We start from the raw sequence: 22,829 nt of genomic DNA, 5'->3' as shown, positions 1-22,829 counted from the left end.
TCAGCACTTTGTTTCAAGCCTGTCTTGCAGTCTCAGGATATGTTTCCATTAAGGTGATCTAGACTCTTGGAAAATGATTGGAAGTAAAGTTTTGCTACAAAGTTGAAACAGACACTAACAACCACTTGCATTTCTTATAAACATGTCAGACAGAAAGTACCCTACATTTAAAATAAGCTTTAAAACTATTTATAAGGCATTGTGATTTCATTACCATTAGTTTTGAGAATAGTATGTACCAAGCTGATAAGACTGAGTCTAAGCTGGTGTTTAATGTTCCACATGTGTGATGTAACAATGTTCTTTTTGTATAGTTTTGTGTAAACAGAAATGTTTAAGCCTAAATTTTAGAAAGACCAATGCAGAGCTGCAGTCTTCCTAATTAAAAACCCTTTTACAGAAATCATAATATAAACAAAGAGCATATTTTTTTCAGTTTTGCTTAATGATGACAGCACAAGAAAATACTGTGTGTGTGTTTATGACAGGTTTTTATATGACTGCAAATATATTTTTAAAATATATCTTATATTTAAATTTAAAATTTCACCACGTTAACGGTATCTTTAAGAAAAATTCTAAGAAACAGTTGAACTACTGGCTTAAAGGAGTAGTAATCCTTTCTTGTAAGCACCCATTTGGATTCAGGAACAAGATGGCAAAATACTCTTTTTAACTCTTTGTGTTTATTTTTATCAGTTTTGTTTATGGAGATTATTAATTGTATTAACTTAGTTATTTTAACATTATATAATCTATTAAAAATGTAGAAGATACATAAAGGTATAAGCTTGAGTCCAGGAGCTGTTAGAAATTATACTTCCCCCTGAAGGAAACTGGATGATTGGCAACTAAGAATTTAACAAATAGCAGAAAAAAATCAGTAGTATCAATAGTAGAACTGCAATCCTACAGTGGCTCATTATTGCTAGTATTTTCTCACATTCATCATTGTTATGGCTTTAGGAAAAGTTTTAAAACACTGAAAGGAAAAAAATGTGAGCTGATTGTTTTCAAGGGTTCAACTTTTAAGAAGACTGAGAAAATATATTGTTTTAGGGGAATATAGTTATTAGAGGTGAAACTGACAAAAGCCAAAGAGTATATAACAGTGTTATCCTGTTATAAATTTTTCATTCATAAATTTAAAACATTCGAATAATTTGTTTTCAGTCTGTATAGTCTCTTAGCATGGAATTTTATAAGTTAATTGGTAAAACAGAACTTTGTTATTATGACCTAAATTTGTCCTTCTCAGATTTCAGTGAGAGTCTGTAATTTTAACATAAAAGGATTTATTTCATGTTCACCCTTTCTACTATAAGCCCTCCAGTAGGCTATAGTCTACTCCTGTTTTATATCTTTAGTATGTAGCACAGTGTCTGATTAACAGTAGGGATTCAATAAAATTTTATCAAATTTTATATATTGGTTTTTATTTGTTCCATCAAATATACCCTCTAAATTATGTCCATATTTAATATATTAAAACATTTAGAAAAACATGTTTTAAAATAGTCTTCATTACACACTTACATGACCGTGTTTATTGAGAAAACTGATGTGGACAGAATGACTCTTTAATTTGACCAACAAGTCTTTGTGAGCCAGCCTCTTTCTCTCAGACTTCATCTCCCACCATTTACATTGATACATAATTATTACCCAAAGTCTATAGTTTACATTAGGGTTCACTCTTGGTGTTTATACATTCTTTGGGTTTTGAGAAATGTATAATGACATGTATCCACCTTTATAGTATCCTACAGAATAGTTTTCACTGCTGTAAAAATCCTCAGTGCTTTGCCAGTACATCCCTCCTTCCTCCTAACCCCTGGCAACCACTGATCTTTTTATTGTCTCCATCGTTTTGCCTTTTCCCACTGTGTCATTTGGAATCATACAGTATATTTCAGGTTGGCTTCTTTCACTTAGTAATGTACATGTAAATTTTCTCCATGTCTGTTCATGGCTTGATAGCTCATTTCTTTTTCTTTCTTTCTTTTTTTAAAATTGTGCTTAAAAAACATAATATAAAATTTTCCCTCTTAACCATTTTTAAGTGTATAGTTTTGTCATGTTAACTGTATTTATATTCTTGTGTAGCATCTTTAGGACATTTTCATCTTGTAAAACTAAAATTCTATACTCGTTGAACAACTCTCCAGATCTCCCTCCCTCCAGCTCCTGACAACTACCATTCTACTTTCTATTTCCATGATTTTGACTACTCTAAATATCTCACATAAGTGGAGTCATGCCGTATTTGTTCTTTTGCAGCAGCTTATTTCAGCATAATGTCCTCAAGTTTCATCCATGTTGTAGCACATAATAGTATTTCCTTCTTTATTTTAAGGCTGAATAATATTCCATTGTATATGTATACTATGTTCCCTTTATCCATTTATCTGTTAATGGACATTTGAGCTGCTTCCACCTCTTGGCTGTTGTGAATAATGCTGCAGTGAATATGGGTGTACACATATCTCTTCAACACGATGCTTTAAATTCTTTCAATTCTTTTATGAATATACCTAGAAGTGGGAGAGGCCTTCCTCTTTGACTAGAAATTTTGTCTTTGGACTTCCTGGTCTAAAAATAGGTCCCTTACCCCTCTCACTCTGTACATCCTTATCCTGTTCAATTTTTCTTACTAATACTTGACTTTATAATTTATGTATTTGTCTCTCATCGTAGGATGTTAGTTCCATGAGATTAGGAACTTTGTTTTATCCACTATTTTATCATTAGAACTCATACTAGTGCCTGGCACATAATAGGTACTTAATAATAAAAATGGAAGGGGTGAATACATTGGATACAATGGAAAATTTGTAGTAAATGTGCCTTCATTTAAGTATCTTTTTTGTTGTTTGATTTTCCTCATTTTTTCTCTTCCACTTTCTATTTTCAGAATATGAGTGATGCTATGGCAGTACTGCACAAACTACAGACAGGCTTGGATGTAAATGTAAAATTCACTGGTGTTCGAGTGTTTGAATATACACCAGAATGCGTAGTATTTGATCTTCTTGATATTCCTTTGTACCATGGATGGCTAGTGGACCCTCAGGTAAGTAGAAAATCTTAAATTATATGAACACAAATATAGTAAAAATCTCTTTATTTGGCAAATTAATCTAGATTTATATTTTCTGATACTTATGTTTTTGTGCTTTTACATGAAATTAGCCACATTGTGAGGTTAAGAGCACAGTCCTCCAGACTGCTAAATCTGCCCAAGACTTTTGACTATAATTTCATGGAGTTAGAGGCCAACTACAAAGCTGAGTCCACATCCTCACCAACACTTGTTATTGTCTATCTTTTTGATTACAGCCATCCTAGTAGGTGTAAAGTTGTATCTCATTGTGGATTTGTTTGCATTTCTCTAATGACTAATGATCATCTTTTCATGTGCTTATGAGCCATTTGTATATCTTCTTTAGAGAAATATCTGCAGATCTCTTGCCCATTTTTAATTGGGCTATTTGTCTTTTTGTTACTGTGTCCTAAGAGTTCTTTGTATATTTATAATATATAAAGTATGTAAGTATAGAGTATATCGTTTTAGTGCTTAATTTAGGAGTATGATCCATTTTGAGTTGATTTGTGTATATGGTTTGGGGAAGGGATCCAACTTTATTCTTCTGCATGTGGATATTCAGTTGTACCAGCCCCATTTGTTGAAAAGGTTATTTTTCCCCCCAGTGAATTGTCTTGGCAGTCAGAGTGATCTTTGTGAAATAAACCCTCCCCTTTATCCCTGCGCCCTACTCTTTTCCTTAAAAGCCTCCAGTGTAACTAAAATAAGATACAAAATCTTTTTTTTTTTTTATTGGTATATAGTTGATTTACAATGTTATGTTGGTTTCAGGTGTACAGCAAATTGAATCAGTTATACATGTACATATATCCACTCCTTTTTAGATTCTTTTACCATATAGGCCGTTAGAGAGTACTGAGTAGAGTTCCCTGTGCTATACAGTAGGTCCTTATTAGTTATCTATTTTATATATAGTAGTGTGTATATGTCAATCACAATCTCTCAATTTAACCCTCCCCCCACTTTGCCCCCTGGTAACCATAAGTCTGTTTTCTAAATCTGTGACTCTATTTCTGTTTATTTTAAATTTTATTATTTATTTATTTTTGTCTGTTGGGTCTTCATTGCTATGTGTGGGCTTTCTCTAGTTGTGCCAAATGGGGGCTACTCTCTGTTCCCATGCGCAGTCTCCTCATTGCCGTGGCTTCTCTTGTTGCAGAGCACGGGCTGTAGACATGCAGGCTTCAGTAATTGCAGCACGCAGGCCCTAGAGCACGTGGGCTTCACTAGTTGCGGCACATGGGCTCAGTAGTTGTGGCTTGCAGGCTCCAGAACACAGGCTCAGTAGTTGTGGCACACGGGCTTAGTTGCTCCACAGCATGTGGGATCTTCCCAGACCAGGGCTTGAACCCGTGTGCCCTGCATTGGCAGGCGAATTCTTAACCACTGCAGTACCAGGGAAGTCCTTTATTTCTATTTTGTAAATAAGTGCATTTGTACGGTTTTTTTAGATACCACATATAAGCGACATCATATGATATATGTCTTTATCTGACTTACTTCAGTCAGTATGACAATCTCTGGGTCCATCCACGTTGCTGCAAATGGCATTATTTCGTTCTTTAAAATAAGATACAAAATCTTTATTCGAGTTTTTATGATATACTGCATGATCTAGAGTCTGCCTCCTGTCAAACTTCACCTCATGTAATTCTCCCACCTTTTTACTACCCTCCAACAACACCAGCTGCCTTTCTATTTTTCAGACATACCAAGCTCATTTCTAGCTCGGGTTTTTGTACTAGCTGATTACCCACTGTGGAGCACTGTTTTACTACCCTAACACATTGTTCTCCCAGATCTCTCCATTTCTAGTTCCTCGTTATTCAGGTCTTAGTTCAGATATCACCTTGTTAGAGAGGCCTTCCCTTGTTGAAATTAGTCACCCTCTTTTCCCCCAGTCTTTATCTAGAATTATTATTTATTTATTTACTTGATTGACTCTCATCTCCCAGTAGAGTGTATGTTTTGGGGTTTTTAAAAATTGATTACTTATTTCATTTATTATTATTATTTTTTTGGCTGCTTTGGGTCTTCGTTGCTGTGCATGGGCTTTCTCTAGTTGCGGCGAGCAGGGGTTACTCTTCATGGCGGTGCGCAGACTTCTCATTGTGGTGGCTTCTCTTGTTGCAGAGCATGGGCTCTAGGCACGCGGGCTTCAGTAATTGTGGCATGCAGGCTCAGTAGTTGTGGCTCGTGGGCTCTAGAGCACAGGGTTAGTAGTTGTGGTGCACAGGCTTAGTTGCTCGGCAGCATGTGGGATCTTCCTGGACCAGGTTTCGAACCCGTGTCCCCTGCACTGGTAGGCGGATTCTTAACCACTGCACCACCAGGGAAGTCTGAGTGTGTGTTTTATAAGAGCTGGGCTCTTATTTCTCATTGTTAAGAACAGTGCCTGGAACATAGTAGGTTCTCAATAGATATTAACTGATGGAATGAAACATGCATGCATGCATTACCTATAGGGGAGGAGAGAGCATAATAGCAAGGATTTGGTAGTGTTTCTTCATCCCTGTCCTTTGGTAAAGGTAACTGGTATTCTGGGCAGTGAAAGGGTGGCTTACTATAAGCAGGGCATCTGTATTTTTTTTGGCACTGTGTCTCTGAGAACATCACTGAAAAGTCTAAACATGTCCAGCATCTGAAACCTCCAAGGTGAGTCATGTTGGATCCTGGCAGATGGCAATGCCAGGTAGCCTAGATTCTTGAGGAGGATGAACTTATGACCTAAGGAATTTAAGCCTGAGTTCTTAAAAACTGGACTCAAATCATCCCTCTGACTGTATGTGTAGCTATATATTGCCTGGCAAACAGTTGAATTCATATGCTTAAAGAAAAAAAGGTACTCTAATATAGGACAGAAAATTTTCATCAGACTTTTCTGGTCTACACAGTGGTTTTTAAACTCTTGGGCCTGAGAGCTGTGCTTTTTATCTATTTTACTTACTTGTTTTGTGACAGAAGCATTCTGATGCTGAGAAAGAAAAAAGAACAAGGCAAAATTTGAAATCCATAGGTCTCTATGAAATATCTCTCAGAACTGGCTAGTTCTTTGTATTATGATTATGTGTACTGCAAATAATTATCTTGCAAATAAATGTCAGTCATTCTCTGGATGGTGGGTGGGCACCATAGTTCAGCCACGGGAAGGTGTTTCTCCATTATTAATTGATAATTAACTGTTTAAGAGCAGCATTGGGGGCTTCCCTGGTGGCGCAGTGGTTAAGAATTGCCTGCCAATTCAGGGGACACAGGTTCAAGCCCCAGTCTAGGAAGATCCCACAGGCAGCAGAGCAACTAAGCTCACGAGCCACAACTACTGAAGCCCGTATGCCTAGAACCTGTGCTCTGCAACAAGAGAAGCCACCGAAATGAGAAGCCCGGGCACCACAACAAACAGTAGCCCCCTCTCGCCACAACTAGAGAAAGCCCACGTGCAGCAACAAAGACCCAACTCAGCCAAAAATAAATAAATAAACTAATTAATTTAAAAAGAAAATAAAAAAGAGCAGCATTGGAAGTCAGATGACAGTGGAAATCATACATTCAATGTGCTGAAAGAAGACAAATGCTAACCTATTTCCTATTCCCAGAAAAATTATCTTTCAAGAATGGAGAGAAATAAAGTCACTTTTAAATTAATTAAGATAGTTTCCTGCCAGCAGACTATCATTAATGGAAATTCTATGCAAGGATTTTGAAAAGAAGGAAAGTGATCCCAGATGGAAGAGTGAATAGAGAGAAAATAACATGATAAATATAAATGATTGTTGACTGTATTAAATAATAACATTATCTTTTGGGGTTTAAAAAACATTAGCATATGCAAAAATAATAACATAAGTTGGGAGAAGGGTAAAGTATTCTAAGGGCCTAGAATTAATTGTTCAAGAAGAGAGTATTAACTTCTGAATTTGATATGATAGGGGTAGATGTGATAGTTCCTATAACTTCTCTGTCCAACATGGTAGCCAACTGTTGCTATTTAAACTTAATTAAATATTTACTTCTTAAGTTTCACTAGACACATTTCAATTGCTCAGTAGCCACGTGTGGCTAGTGGATGTCTTACCGGGCAACAAAGATATGGAATATTTCCATTATTACAGTGTACTCTATTGGATAATGGTCTTTTGGAGTAACCGTGAAAAGAATAGAAAATATAGTGGATAACTTTTACATTAGTAGAAGGGGGAAAATTAATGCTAAAAGAAGGAAGAAAGTGAGGTAAAAGAATGGTAGATTTAATAAATTTGAATATATGAATAATTATAGTAAGTATCAATAGGACTAAATGCTCTAGTTAAAAGACAATGATTCTGAGGCCGGATTAAAATACATATAGTTGCTGTTACAAGAGACATATATAAAACAGTCTGAAGTTAAACAGAAAGATTGCAAATAAAAAGAGAAAAGAGAGATGCCATACTGTTGCTAATCAAAAGAAAGCTGGTGTATCTATAGTAGTATCAGAAAGAATAGACTTTTAAGTCAAAAAGCATTACTAATAATAGAATGTTTAACTTGCCAAGAAGATATAATCATTTTAACTTTGTGCCTGGAGACACCTGGAAAGTAAATACCCTGATTGACTGTTTGTTTATTCCTTGGACCCATGGGAATTGCCACAAAGAATAAAGGTCAGTTTTTAACAATGGAAAACAAAATTTGTATGCATCTAATAACATAACCTCAAAGTACATAAAGCAAAATTTAACAGAAGTATAAGAAGAAAGAAATTGTCATACTGGGAGATTTTAATATACCTTTCACTGTAATTGATAGAAGCAGAAAAGAGAACCTAATGAACATACATTCTTTAAAAAAAGTTAATGAACTTTTTGTTTTTGAATAATTCCAGATTTACAGGAATTATTCAAAGATATTATTCAGAATTCCCATACATGCTTCTCAGTTTCCCCTAATCTTACATGACCATAATATATGTGTCAAAACTTAGAAATTTAGTATTGGTACATTACTGTAACTATATTAGTCTTTGCATTTCACTAATTTTTTCACTAATTTTTTGTTGTTGTTGTTGCAGAATCCAATCCAGGGTATCACATTGCATTTTAATCATTGTATCTTCCTAGTCTTCCCTTGTCTCTGCCATTTTCTCAGTCTTTCCTTGTTTTTTATAAACCTGACTATATATTCTTTTCATCCACTCATGAAATTCACAAAAATTGACCTAATACTGGACCATAAAGCAAGTTTCAACAAATTTTTAAGGATTTAGAATATATGAAGTACAGAATAGTCTCTGACCACAGTGCAATTAAACTAGAAATCAGCAGAAAAAACAGTAGAGACTGTCTGGATCAAAAAATCATAATGAAACTTAAAGTATATTTTAAATTACACAACAACTAAATATATATCAAAACTTGCGAGATTTAGCTGAAAGTTTTTTTTTAAGCTAAAACAGTTTTTAAAGCCCTAAAATCAAATATTAAGGAATAATGAGAGTGAAAATTAATGAGCTTTATATCTATCTTAAAAGTATTAAAATAGAAAGTAAATATATAATAAAGAAGATTAACAAAGCTAAAATTCTTCAAAAAGGACTTGAAGAGACACTTCATAAAAATGGATACCCAAATGACCAGTGAATATATGAACTAGTCATCAGGGAAATGCAAATCAAAACCTAAATGAAATACGACTACACACCCATCAGAATGGCTGACATTTAGAAGTCTGACAATACTAAATATTGGAGAAGATATGCAGTATAGAGAATTTTTATTCCATGCTAATGATAATGTAAATTGACTACCTCCTTTGGAAAGCAGTTTGGAGTTATCTAGTAAAATTGAGGATAAGACTCAAGAATTTGACAAGGCAAATTCCCTAGAGAAACTAGATTTGTGAAACAGGATAAATGTACAGGAATGTTCATAGCAGTATTATTTGTCATCGCCTCACACTGAAAACAACTTGAATAGCCATCAAAAGATGAATGAATAAATGTATTATAGTATCTTCATACTATGGAATGCTGTAGTACAATGGAAACAAAAAGCAGCTGCATACCACTGCATACAACTACCTAGTATGTTATATTTTTGCTTATTTGGTTTATTGTTTATCCTTTCTCTAGAATATAAATTTCATGAAAGCATAGACCATCTATTTTATTCACTGCTGAGTCTTCAGTTTCTCTAACAGCACCTGGTACATGGTAGTACATAAAGGCATCCAAATGAATTAATTGAATGAAATATGAATGTAGAGATCCTGCCTATGAAATTTGAAATCTTTGTATTTTTCATTGCTAGTCTATAGTAGTACAACTGATTTTTATATATTGATCATGTATTTATTATAATAGGTGTATTTTTATGGATTCCTTAGGATTGAAAATTCAGTTCTTTGGAAAGACAATGAAGTTGAGTCACTAAAGAAAATTGCTGTAATCAGTAAAGGTGTTACAAAAAATAATGAAAATATAAAGGGATTGTGCTCTCAAACTGCTTCTTAGGGTCTAAGTTTTCATTTTAAATAAATGAAAACTGAAAGGCATATTTTTTTGTGTCGTTTACCTAGAATCATAGCCAAAAGATCCACTTCCAAAGAAAGGGCCTTATTTGGCTCTGTATCAGAAGGTTGACAAGTGAATACATTTGTGTGTTTTAAGTTAACATGAACTGTTTAAGATATGTATATAACATTTTCCACAGTTTCCTGCTTTAATTTATTCAATTAACTGATCTTCAGCTAACCATCAGTCCCACTTGGATGGTTAAGAGGCTTTTACCATCCTTGAATTTTGCAGGAACAAAGAAAAATTATAACCTAGAGAAGTTGTTCTCAAACTTTGCTAGGCAGCAGTGAAATGAAAACTTAGGCACGTGAGAAACGACTTGAGTTTTGAATCTTTCAGCTTTTAAAAAAGCTCCCAGTTTGAAAACCACTGTCCTTACTATTGTGCAGACCTGTCAATTCTTGTGGTATTCAAAGAGTAGGTATTCATGAAGATCATTTGGATGTGGAAAGAAAACATTGCCTCTCTTATTTTTTATCTCATTGTATTAATTTGTGTTAATTAATATATTAGTTAAGTACATGTAAATAATTTACAAATAAATATATTTTAGGAATGGGAGGGCAATCAAAGTAAGTTGTTTAGACAGCAGATATCTATTTTGCTTCAATAGTAAAAGCAAAGTATATGGTAGGAGAGTAGAGGTGCCCAATTTTATTTTCCTATACCTTAAAACTTTGAATTTATTTTTCTACTGTACATTCACAGACAAAGATCAAATAAGAATCATGAGGCAAATATTTTCCCTTATTAATATATATTAACTTTTCTTTAGAAAAATAACATTAGTTATGTCTGCTCATATCTCCACTATGCTAGGAACTAAGAAACAGATAAAGTGGGAAACCCTGTTTATCCCATAAATTAACATCCTTTAGATTTGCCTTGCTTTACAATCTTTTTTTTTAATTTTAAAAAATTTTTATTTATTTATTTATTTATTTTTGGCTGTGTTGGGCTTTCCCTAGTTGGGGTGAGCGGGGGCTACTCTTTGTTGCGGTGCACGGGCTTCTCATTGCAGTGGCTTCTCTTGTTGCAGAGCATGGGCTCTAGGCCAGTGGGCTCAGTAGTTGTGGCTCGAGGGTTCTAGAGCGCGGGCTCAGTAGTTGTGGTGCATGGGCTTAGTTGCTCCACCACATGTGGGATATTCCTGGACCAGGGCCAGAACCCGTGTCCCCTGCATTGGCAGGTGGATTCTTAACCACTGCGCCACCAGGGAAGCCCGCCTTGCTTTACAATCTTAAGAAATAAAGTTGTATATAATAATTCCATTTTATTATTTTTTGCATAATTGAAATATGGCTAAGCCATATTGTTCATAATATGTTATTGTGAGCCATAAACAAAACTGGAAACTGTTGGGTGTTGATTTTAGTGCTGATTTTCTTTTTTCATAAGTAATACTTTTATATTTAATATTATATTAGAATAAAACCCTCAAGAGTTATATGGGTTTCTTTGTTATTGTTTTTAATTTTATCATGATTAGTGAGACAGTCGTTTGTTTTGTAGATTGATGACATTGTAAAAGCTGTCGGTAACTGCAGCTACAACCAGCTAGTGGAGAAGATCATCTCTTGTAAGCAGTCAGACAACAGTGAGCTGGTTAGTGAAGGTGGGTGAGTGTTGCTATTATCTGACTTATTCTTGGCAAAGTAACTTGTCTTAAAATTTAATATCTTTTAAATGTCTTAAATACAACTTCTAAAAAATAAAAGTGATTCTACCTGTGAGAATTAAAAGAAGTAATTATTCATAAAGGTACCAGTGAAAGGTTTTTCCTAGAACCCTTTTTACTTGTTTTGTAAAATCACTTCTGGATTCTAATAAAAGTTTTTGGAATCACTTGCTACCTTTGATATAATCAGTTACCCAGGGGTTACTGATAATTACTCTTTTAAAAAAGGGTTATTATTTGGGAGTACTGAGGGAACTTTATAATTCATCCTGAACACTTCTGTTGACTGAGATGTGTATTATGGTACTCAAGTGTTCATTTTAGTAGAGCTCTACCTTATATTTCAGTACAATATAGTATATTAAAGCTCTATTTTGGATCAGAGCACACCTTTGATCATCAGTTTCCCTAATCCTTAGCTAAAATTAAAAATTGCTAAATTCATCAGCATAGAAGTGGGGTTTTTTGTGTTTGTTAGTTTGTTTTTTAAGTTGTGTTCCAGTCAGTGAAGGGAAGAGCAGATTTGAAACCAGAGTGCTATCAGGAACCATAGCATTTGGGTATAACTTCACCATCACCCACTTCACTTTTTCATAAATATACACAAATACTGAGACTGCTGTTCTCCTCAGTTTGAAGGGTTAACGAAAGAGAAATCATGAGAAGCAGATACACAGTTCTTTCACGTGAGGTATAATAAAAATTTATTATCGTCACTACATTTTAAAAAATTAAATCCAAAGGACTACAAGAGTACCTAAGAACATATAAAAGAAGATGTGTACATGAATCTCATACTATATTGATTAATAAGAACCCAACTAATTACACTACTCAATTATCCAGAAGTTTAACATGTTTATGCTAGAGGCCAGTAGCAGGAAAATACACAGTGTGTTAGTTGAGGCTCATCTAGTCTTTTACTTGCAATAAACACAGATATTCAGCAATGCTGATCATTGATTTGTGTGGTGCCTCTTCACTACAACCTAAGGCAGCAAAGTTTAAATTTTAGGGGAGAGAGGAGCAACAAAAGTTGTTACAAAAAATGTTTTCCCTCAGTTAACAAAATTCCACTCACTAGAACTTGCCATTCTTTATCCAAGCTCTCATTACTGTAAATATTCTTAGAAAGCAGGCTATAAAGTATCCATCTGTGGATTCCTGCTTTCTCAGTAACTTTCAGTATGCTATTCAATAGTAATTGAGAGAACAATAGGGTCCAGAAAGTGTTAACAGATGGAATGATAGCCAATAAGTGATATTTGGATGAATATATTTATAAGGTAAGAAGCTATGGGAAACACTAATGTTAACAGCATTTTCACCAAGCTAGGCTGCAGTGTAACAGGGGTAGGACTTATTACACTAGCAGAATGAACAACAACCAAAAAAGTCCCTTCATCACTTCTCCTTTTTCTCAACGTGGTTTTACAACTATTATTATTATTTCTCTGGTATTGAATCCCTGGGATAATAAAAAACTGTTGCTAATTTGTATAGAATTGATAACTTGAGAAGAACATCTTGGTAAAAGCAAGTAGGAATCTTCCTCTTTAGTGGTATAGAATTTTCAGGTAATATATATCAGAGCTGATTAATTCCTTGATATATAAATTTCATAATGGTGCTATTCTGCTTATCATATTTCCATACATAGTCAAGGAAAAAATATATGTGAAATTCAGTACAATTAAAAAGCTGAACTAGTTTTTTGTTTATAAGAAATTACAAACATGTAGTCTGTTTGAAATAAGTATTCAATCCCAATGGCTACTTGTATAAGGCACTATGAAATCATTAAGGAAATAAAAGGCCACAATGGACATTTTTATTTTTTCTTATATAATATAGCAATTAGCTTTTTTCCCATTTTCTTCATCATATTTTTTTGGGTGTATTGTTCAACCAAAGTAGTCAGCTTTCTTTTTCTGTTTAGCCTACAACTGTAACTTTCCTTCTGAATCATAAAATATCCCAAAGTGGTTTATTTCTAATCCTTTTTATTAAAAATTATTAAACTTTTGTCTTAGATGATTTTTTTAAAATTCAAATATTTCATCTCCATAAGGTGCAGAATACAAGAAATATGTTTACTATCATTCCTTTTTGATGAAAAAGAAATATTATTTAGTTAATAGTCAAATAGAATTAGATATTCTTTCAGAGAACATTTATTTTTTTCTGGTGGCGATACCTTGTAAGTAAAAGTACAGAACTTTTACATGTACACAGAATATTTATTATTTGCTACATCTTTTGGATATTAATACTTTTTGGAATCAAGTTATAATGATGGGTTGTGGCGTGGCAGCAGAAATCAACAAGGAAAAAAATAGCACAGTACCAGTTTCCAGACTTCACGATAACTGGTCATTTAATTCCAGAAGATCTCTCAGGAATAATTTCTTCTTTAACAATTGTTTCTAGGTAGAAAAAAATATGCTCAAGGAAATTATTCCAGCATATTCACTTATTCAAGCTCACTTATTGAGCTTTTATTATGTGCCATAAACACTGAAGATTATAGTTTGAGTTCATATTATTTTTGATTAAATAATATTGATTTCCTTTTCTTTTTCTCTTTATTTTGGAAAAACTCAAACCCATAAAATTGAAATAGCACAATGAATATATGTACCTATATACATATTTGTACATATATATGTTTCATCTAAATTCACCAATTATTAGCATATTGAATTTTTACTTTCTGTATTCACACACACACACAATTTTTTTCCTAAATCATGTGACAATTAATTGCAAATATTATAGCACTTTATCCATTAACTCTCCAATATTTGTCTCCTAAGAACAAAGAATTTTCTTATGTAATCACAATGTAGTATCTCAGGAAATTTAACATTGATACAATACTATTATCTAATATACTGCTTATATTCAAAATTCCCCAGTTGTCCCAGTAATGCCCCTTATAGCTTTTAAGTTTTTTCAGTGTAAGTTTCAATCAAGTATCATTTAATTATCATATCAATTTAGTCTCCTGTAATCTAGAACAGAAGATTCCTATCCCCTTTTCTTTTTTTTTCTTTTTGGTCTTTTGTGGTATTTATTTTTCTTTATAGTCCAGGCTAGTTGTTTTATAGAATAGTCCTCAATCTGGATTCATCTGATTGTTTCCTCATTAGTAGATTTGGGTTATATATTTTCCGTGGGAATTCTACATAGGCGACATTGTGTCTTTCCTAGTGCATCAAATCAGGTGGCACATGATATCTGCTTATCCCATTGTTGGTGATGTTCAAATAGGATTAAGGTGATATTTACCAGATTTTTTGTTGTTGGAAAGATGCCCTTTGCCATTTGTAATTAATAAGTAATCTCTGATATTTTGTTTTGAAACTCCATAAATTTGTTTAGTTATGAAAATTGAAACTAGATTAGGCTTTTGAATATTCCACTAAAATCACACAGGTGTCACTGTTTACAAGTTGGTAGCAGAATTAGGAAACATTTTTCTCTCTAAGTCTAAATTAGTCTACGCTCTATGGTTTGGGGAGAATTAAAGTTCAGTTTGCATTTATAATAATCAGCACTAAATTTTATAAATTAATACCAGTTAAGTTCCAGTCTTCACTTTGCCATAACTAGTTTTGTCCTTGAGTAAGTCACTTATTCTCTCTGAATCCATGTCCTGTTCTCTAGAAACAAGCAGCTGAGAAAGACTTTTCTAGTGTTAAATTTTTGAATTTCATACATGAAAGTAACATTGTGCTATATCTCCACTGATTTTTTGTATCTTTTTGAAAGGGTTTTGTAGAGAGTATATTGTATGTATGAGGTGTGGGAGGGACATTTGGAAACATCTTTCTGAAGGAAGTGATTAGTTACATGGATATTATAGACAGCAGTGGTACTTCTCAGCACAGGCATAATGCTTACTTTTAAAATGCTATATAATAGAAAATGCTTTAGTATATAACTAATACATTCTACTCAGTAACTTAGTATTTAGCAAAGTAATGATAGTAATTGAGGAGGGGTCTTATTTCTAAATGTATAAAACCAGGAAGTTGCAAATGAGCTATAAATTTCCTTTGGCTGTGGCCTTCTGTATCACTTTTTGTACTTCCTGTCCTACATTACCAATTCCTTGGAATAGTGTGATATATTGGTAACTTTTTACAACCACTTTGCAGCTTGAAGTGCTATGGCTTGACACTAAAAGTGAGGGAGTGGAATAAATCTATATTATGCAGCTGCTTCTGGCCCTACCAAGTTTCTACCAAGTTTATTTTCAATTTTTTGTTGAGTCTTCAGTTTCTTAACACAGATTCATCTTTACTCCCTATATCTGCACCTCCCTGCTCACTTACAAAACTTTTTAGAGCATTCTCCTCCCCCCTGTTCCTTTTTAAAGAAAGGGAACAAAAGAAGGAAGGAAGAGAAAGAAGGAAAGAGAGAAATATAGGCTTTTAAAATATTTATACAACTGATTCTCATTATTACTGATAGTGATGTTCCATAAAGTTGCTGTGAACACTGAATTAGTGAATACCAAACCACTGCTCATAGGGGAAACACAACATTAGGTTCCTGTGAGCCTCTGGTCACAAGATTTTCATCAACTTATCAATACATAACCTTGTTTTTTGTGTGTTACTGTTGAGAGACACCTTATTTTTTTTTTAACATCTTCATTGGAGTATAATTGCTTTACAATGGTGTGTTAGTTTGTGCTGTATAACAAAGTGAGTCAGCTATACATATACATATATCCACATATCTCCTCCCACCCTCCCTGTCCCACCCCTCTAGGTGGTCACAAGACACGGAGCTGATCTCCCTGTGCTATGCGGCTGCTTCCCACTAGCTGTCTGTTTTACATTTGGTAGTATACATAAAAGTCCATGCCACTTAGAGACACCTTGTTTAATATATATTATTGATTCAGTAACATTAAACTCATATCCAACAGCTCTGTAACTCATGCCCAGCTGAAGCTGCAAAAATATGCATTGTCTCTATAAGGCACATCACAACCTTTGTGTGCTTAGGAACACTAGCTTCAGCATTATGCTTGGGGGCCATTTTACATGTAAAAATCACTCCAAAGAAGCACAAAAATTTCACAAAATGTGAAAAATGTGGCATTAAATAGAATGTGAAAATGACATTTGTTCACAGTATAAGAGCTGAAACAAGAAGGTGACACACTGTTGCCTATTTTGACTTCAGTGGGGAATGTGTCTGTTGGGTGACTCAATTTTTTTGCTGCTTTGCACATATTCAGGAATGACCCTGAAAGTGCAACAAGTATTGATTTTGGGAGTTATAAATTTTAGATAGTAGGCAAATTAGTGGATATGAACCCGTGTGAATAATGAGGATCCACTGTATGTATAGCTTTTAAATTAAACCCCAGAAGGTTTCTTTATATTTCGTTATGTTTGAAAACAGAAGAGATGATTTCTATTTCTGAACTTGATATATCTACATAATGAGTAGCATATGTTGGAGGAGATTAGGATAAAAATATCATCAGTTACCCCACTGTTTTCTGTTCAGTCTATGCTTACTTTTAGATTTAAGGCAAGAATTGAGCAGTTTGTGAATTGAAAATTATCTGGGATCTTTGTCAAAATCTTAAGCAACTCAATTTCTTGAGGCTACTTTTAATTTCTAAGCACCTATCCATTGGGGAAGTAGTTGTTAACTTTTGCTCCTACCCACTTTTTATTTATTTATTTATTATTATTATTTTTTTTCGGTATGTGGGCCTCTCACTGTTGTGGCCTCTCCCGTTGCGGAGCACAGGCTCCGGACGCGCAGGCCTAGCGGCCATGGCTCACAGGCTTAGTTGCTCCGCAGCATGTGGGATCTTCCCGGACCAGGGCACGAACCCATGTCCCCTGCATCGGCAGGCGGATTCTCAACCACTGCGCCACCAGGGAAGCCCCTACCCACTTTTTAAATTGCTAACCCTTACCTTCTTATTGTTTTATTGGGTTTTAGTTTTATTGTATGTGTTTCTTTTATTGCAAGGCCCATGAAATCCTTTGCGGAAGTAGGTGTGGTATAAGTACATATATTTATTGATAAAAAGAATTTCAGATAACTGTTTCTTTAGCCTGGAAATGTCTATAGACACATCTTCCATTGCAGAATTAGAAAAAAAAATCTCCAATTTAGGGCCATCATGTTCTAGTAGGAAGAGTCTTATTTTGATTATCCTTTCTTCATACTTGGAACACAATGTAAATAGAAAAACTTTTAAATTTTGAAATTATTCTTCCATCTAATATTATGCATTGGTTCCTAGGCTTTGTAGCTGAGCAGTTTCTAAATAACACAGCCACTCAACTGACATACCATGGATTATGTGAACTAACTTCGACGGTTCAGGAAGGAGAACTTTGTGTGTTCTTTCGGAATAATCATTTTAGCACCATGACCAAATACAAGGTATGATATAGAAATAGCTACTGTTATTCTAAACTAAAGGAGCTTGATTTAGAGATGTCTTATGATCTGCTTCAAAATAAAAAATTTTAGCATAATATTCTTTAACCATCAGATTATGAAGGTAATAATTAATTCTTTAGGGTGGAATGGATTAGCAATTTGTTACTTAAAATCCGTTTTTTGTTTTTATTTAGGTCTCAACTCTGTTTTCACAGATTACTGCATTAACATGTATTTATTATTTTCTTTCTAAGAAAAAAAAAGATAAACCCTAGAGTTAGAACTAGGATGACTGCTAATGATGGATGTTTACATTTGAGGGCTAAAGGCATTTAGAGAAAGAATCAAGATTTGTCTTTATGATAGTGTTTCTATTATTAAGTTATCAGTGTGACTTTAAATTCTTTTTATCATGTCATTTATGGCTTTGCCAAAAAAATCTTACTGATTCATCCTTCTTGTTATCTCTTCAGTGCTTCCATTTTTACAGCTGCCACCTAATACAGGAGTTTATCAACTTATCTCTAGACTTCTGTGGCAGAATACTGCTCTGATCAGGTCAATAATATTGCAAAAATGTTAGTAACACCCAGTGCCTAGAGGATAAAAATGCAAGGTATTTTCTACTATCCCCTTGTGTCAACACTTTGTTTCAGCCATAATGATCTGTCTGCTCATTAATAGTCCTCCATCCCCATATACACTTTATGCTTTCCCATTTTGTTTCTTACTCCTAATCCCTATGTGAACATTCTCACTCCTTTTTACCTATCCAAATTTCACCTATCTTTTAAGATGCATTTTAAATACTAACTCTTCAGTAAAGCTACTTCTTCTCTCCTTAAATCAGTGGTTCTCAACCCAGATTGTATGCTAGAGCTGCCTAGGGAGCTATTAAAAAAAATACCAATGCCCAGAGCCCAGCACCAACTCACTTAAATCAGAATCTGTAGAGGTGGGACCTGAGCAACAGTATTTTTAAAATGTTTTCCGGGTGATTTAAATATGCAGCTAAGGCTCTGGATCACTACTCTACCCTTCCTCCTTTACTTGTTATGGGCCATATTGTCCTTACTTTGCCCTTATTGATGAATACCTAGTTAACAATTTTATTTCCATGTAAATGTGTCTCATTTTTCTAAATGAAAGTAAGCTTATTGAAGTCAGGAATCTGACTTTGTATTTCCTTCAACACTTTAATCAGTGAATTGCACAAAGTAGTGTAAAATAATGATTTGTTTGCTTATTTAAGAATACTCTATAGCCCTAGCTCTCCTGCTCCCGTTAGTTATAGCAAGGGTTTGTTTGTATTGTTCCCATATTTAAGCTAGATGTGTGCTAGGTATGGACCCAGATTTATCCATACTCCTCAAAAATCTAAGGCCAAAGAACCACAAAATCAGAATTATTGCTACATAATAAATACTGCTAAGTCATCTCACTTTACCTGATCTCTTCAAGTCCACATTTTATTCATTCATTCAACTAATATTTATTGACCATGATTATGACTGGGTACTTAGCTAAGTACTAGGACTGCAGCCTGAGCAAGGCAGCTATAGTTCCTGCCATTTAAGGACCTCCTAGTATGACAAGGGACAGATGTTAAATAAATACACAAGTAGGTATCATTTCTATTGAGATACACTCTGTGAAGGGTACATACAACATGCTGTGAGTACTTTTATTAGGACTTATGACCTATTTGAAGATGTCAGGAAAAAAAGGGGGGTGGTGCGGTTAACTAAGCAGATGGAACATGTGTGCAAAATCCTGAGGAGGGAAATAACCTAACTTTTTAAGGAATTCAAAGAAGGGCTGTGTGACTGAAGCATAGAAAATAAGAGGCATGATGTAAGGCTCAGCAGATAGATATCAGATCTTGTAGAGTCCTAAGTTAAAAGGAGAAATAGGGAATTCTCTAGCAGTCCAGTGGTTAGGACTTGGCACTTTCACTGCCAGGGCCTGGGTTCAGTCCCTGGTCAGGGAACTGAGATCGCACAAGCCATGCTGTGTGGCCAAAAATAAATAAATAAATGAATGAATGAATGAAAGAAATAGACTTTGGTCTCCTGATGGCCTAGTCGTTCTTTTTGTTCTCTCTCTCTCATTTTTTTTTTTTTTTTTTTTCCTTTGCAGGGGTAAGATAGTTCAATTGAGAAAACAAAGTCTCTGGCTGTCATGAGTGGTTGTTTTACAACTTCCCAAAATTGAGCTTTAGACGTTCCCTTTTTTTTTTTTAATCAAGGCCATATCCCTGACCTGGAAGTCCTTTACTAGTCACCTAGGTATTCACAATCTTCCTGTGTGGTTGGGAAGGGTGTGCCTCTCCTGGAGCACTTTCTGCATTGGGTCTGTTTCTGGACTGAGTATGCATTTCCGTGAGATAATGATAGCCGAGAGAATGTGTGTATTCTGCTATTTCTCACTTCTAAGTTTTTCTCAGTAAACCTTATTCTATAGCTAAACAGTGTATCACTAGTGGTGTGTGTCTCCCTGCCCCTTTTATAACATTAAGATGCTTTGGACTTCGGGGCAAGAGTGGATGTGTATTTAATTAGGAGACTATTGTAGGAGGGCAAGTAAGAGATTGTAATGACTTCAACTAAGATGTAGAGAAATGGAGAGTAGACAGATTCAATAGACATTTAGGAGATATAATCAACCAGATTTGGTGATTAAGATGTGAAAAATAAGAAAGAGGATAGAAATTATTTCAAGCATTTTTTCTGACCACAATGGTATGAAACTAGAAATCAACCAAAGAAAGAAAAATGAGAGAAAAACAATGACATGAAGACTAAACAACATGCTACTAAAAAAAGAGTGGGTAACAATTAAATCAAAGAGGAAATTAGAAAATACCTTGAGACAAATGACAATGAAAACACAACTTTATAAAATCTATGGGATGCAGCAAAAGCAGGGAATTTCATAGCAATACAGGCTTTCCTCAAAAAACAAGAAAATTCTCAAGCCATCTAACCTACCACCTAAGAGAATTAGAAAAAGAAGAGCAAACAAAACCCAAAGTCAGCAGAAGGAAATAATAGAGGTCAGAGAGGAAATAAATAAATAGAAATAAAATAGAAATTTAAAAATTTTTTTAAATAGAAAAAAATCAATAAAACCAAGAGCTCTTTTTTAAAAAATTAATTAATTTATTTATTTTTAGTTGTGTTGGGTCTTTGTTGCTGCACATGGGCTTTCTCTAGTTGCAGCAACCAGGGGCTACTCTTCATTGTGGTACATGGGCTTCTCATCATGGTGGCTTCTCTTGTTGTGGAGCATGGGCTCTAGGCACATGGGCTTCAGTAGTTGTGGCACTCAGGCTCAGTAATTGTGGCTCACAGGCTGTAGAGCACAGGCTCAGTAGTTGTGGCACATGGGCTTAGTTGCTCTGCGGCATGTGGGATCTTCCTGGACCAGGGCTCAAACCTGTGTACCCTGCATTAGCAGGCGGATTCTTTTTTTTTTTTTTTTTTTTTTTTTTTTTTTTTTTTTTTTTTTTGTGGTACGCTGGCCTATCACTGTTGTGGCCTCTCCCGTTGCGGAACACAGGCTCCAGACGCGCAGGCTCAGCGGCCATGGCTCACGGGCCCAGCCGCTCCCCGGCATGTGGGATCCTCCCGGACCGGGGCACGAACCTGTGTCCCCTGCGTCGGCAGGCGGGCTCTCAACCACTGCGCCACCAGGGAAGCCCTGGCAGGCGGATTCTTAACCACCATGCCACCACGGAAGCCCCAAGAGCCAGTTTCTTGAAAGGACAAACAAAATCGACAAACTTCTAGCCAGGCTCTCCCAGAAGAAAAGAGAGAAGACCCAAGTAAACAAAATAAGAAATGAAAGAGGAGAATTAATAACCAATTCTGCAGAAATACAAAAAAATCATAAGAAATACTATGAATAGTTATATGCCAACAAACTGGGACAACCTAGAAAAAAAATGGACAAGTTTCTATAAACATACAGCTTGCCAAAGCTGAGTCAAAATAATTTGGGGCTTCCCTGGTGGTGCAGTGGTTAAGAATCTGCCTGCCAATGTAGGGGACACGGGTTCAAGCCCTGCTCTGGGAAGATCCCACATGCCGCAGAGCAACTAAGCCCGTGCGCCACAACTGATGAGCCTGCACTCTATATCCCATGTGCCACAACTCCTGAGCCCGTGTGCCACAGCTACTGAAGCCCGTGTACCTAGAGCCCATGCTCCACAACAAGAGAAGCCACAGCGATGAGAGGCCCATGCACCGCAACGAAGAGTAGCCCCTGCTTGATGCAACTAAAGAAAGTCTGCATATAGCAATGAAGACCCAGGGCAGCCAAAAATAAATAAATTAATTTTTAAAGAAAGATAATTTGGACAGACTGATCACTAGAAGTGAAATAGAATCTGTAAAAACAAAACAAAACAAAACAAAAAACGAAAAAATAAAGCCCAAGAAACCCCTACAAACAAAAGTCCAGAACCAGATGGCTTTACTGGGGAATTCTAACAAACATACAAAGAACTTATCCTTCTCCAACTATTCCAAAAGATTGAAGAGGAGGGAACACTACCGAAGTCATTCTGTGAAGCCACCATCACCCTGATACCAGAAATCACACAAAGACACCACAAAACAAATTACAGGCCAATATCTTTGATGAATATAGTTGCAAAAGTCCTCAACGAAGTATTAACAAACTGAATCCAACGATACGTAAAAAGGATCATACACCATGATCAAGTTGGATTCATTCCAGGGTTACAAGGATGTTTCAAACACATGCAAATCCATTAATGTGATGCACCAAATCAACAAAAGAAAAGACAAAAACCAAATGATCTTCTCAATAGATGCAGAAAAAGCATTTGATAAAATTCAACATCAATTCATGATAAAAACTCTCACCAAAATGGGTACAGAGGGAACACATCTCAACAATAAAAGCCATTTATGGGACTTCCCTGGTGGTCCAGTGGTTAAGAATCTGCCTTCCAATGCATGGGATGCAGGTTCAATCCCTGGTTGGGGAACTAAGATCCCACATGCTGCAGGGCAACTAAGCCTGCGTGCCACAACTAC

At 35.2% G+C, this 22,829-nt stretch overlaps 1 protein-coding gene across 3 annotated transcripts in view; it reads left to right on the top strand.

The window, feature by feature from the left end:
- The window catches only part of MINDY2 (MINDY lysine 48 deubiquitinase 2), a 77,787-nt gene that overhangs the window by 33,035 nt on the left and 21,923 nt on the right, over positions 1-22,829 (top strand). For all 3 annotated transcript variants that reach the window (XM_059056259.2, XM_067029772.1, XM_059056258.2), the window contains exons 4-6: positions 2,915-3,073; positions 11,169-11,271; positions 17,621-17,763. In XM_059056259.2, coding sequence (XP_058912242.1) covers positions 2,915-3,073; positions 11,169-11,271; positions 17,621-17,763 — 405 coding nt within the window. The remainder of the gene's footprint in view (positions 1-2,914; positions 3,074-11,168; positions 11,272-17,620; positions 17,764-22,829) is intronic.

Source organism: Kogia breviceps, chromosome 3, assembly GCF_026419965.1.
Source record: "Kogia breviceps isolate mKogBre1 chromosome 3, mKogBre1 haplotype 1, whole genome shotgun sequence".
NCBI lineage: Eukaryota > Metazoa > Chordata > Mammalia > Artiodactyla > Physeteridae > Kogia > Kogia breviceps.
This window is presented reverse-complemented; position numbering and strand designations above follow the sequence as displayed.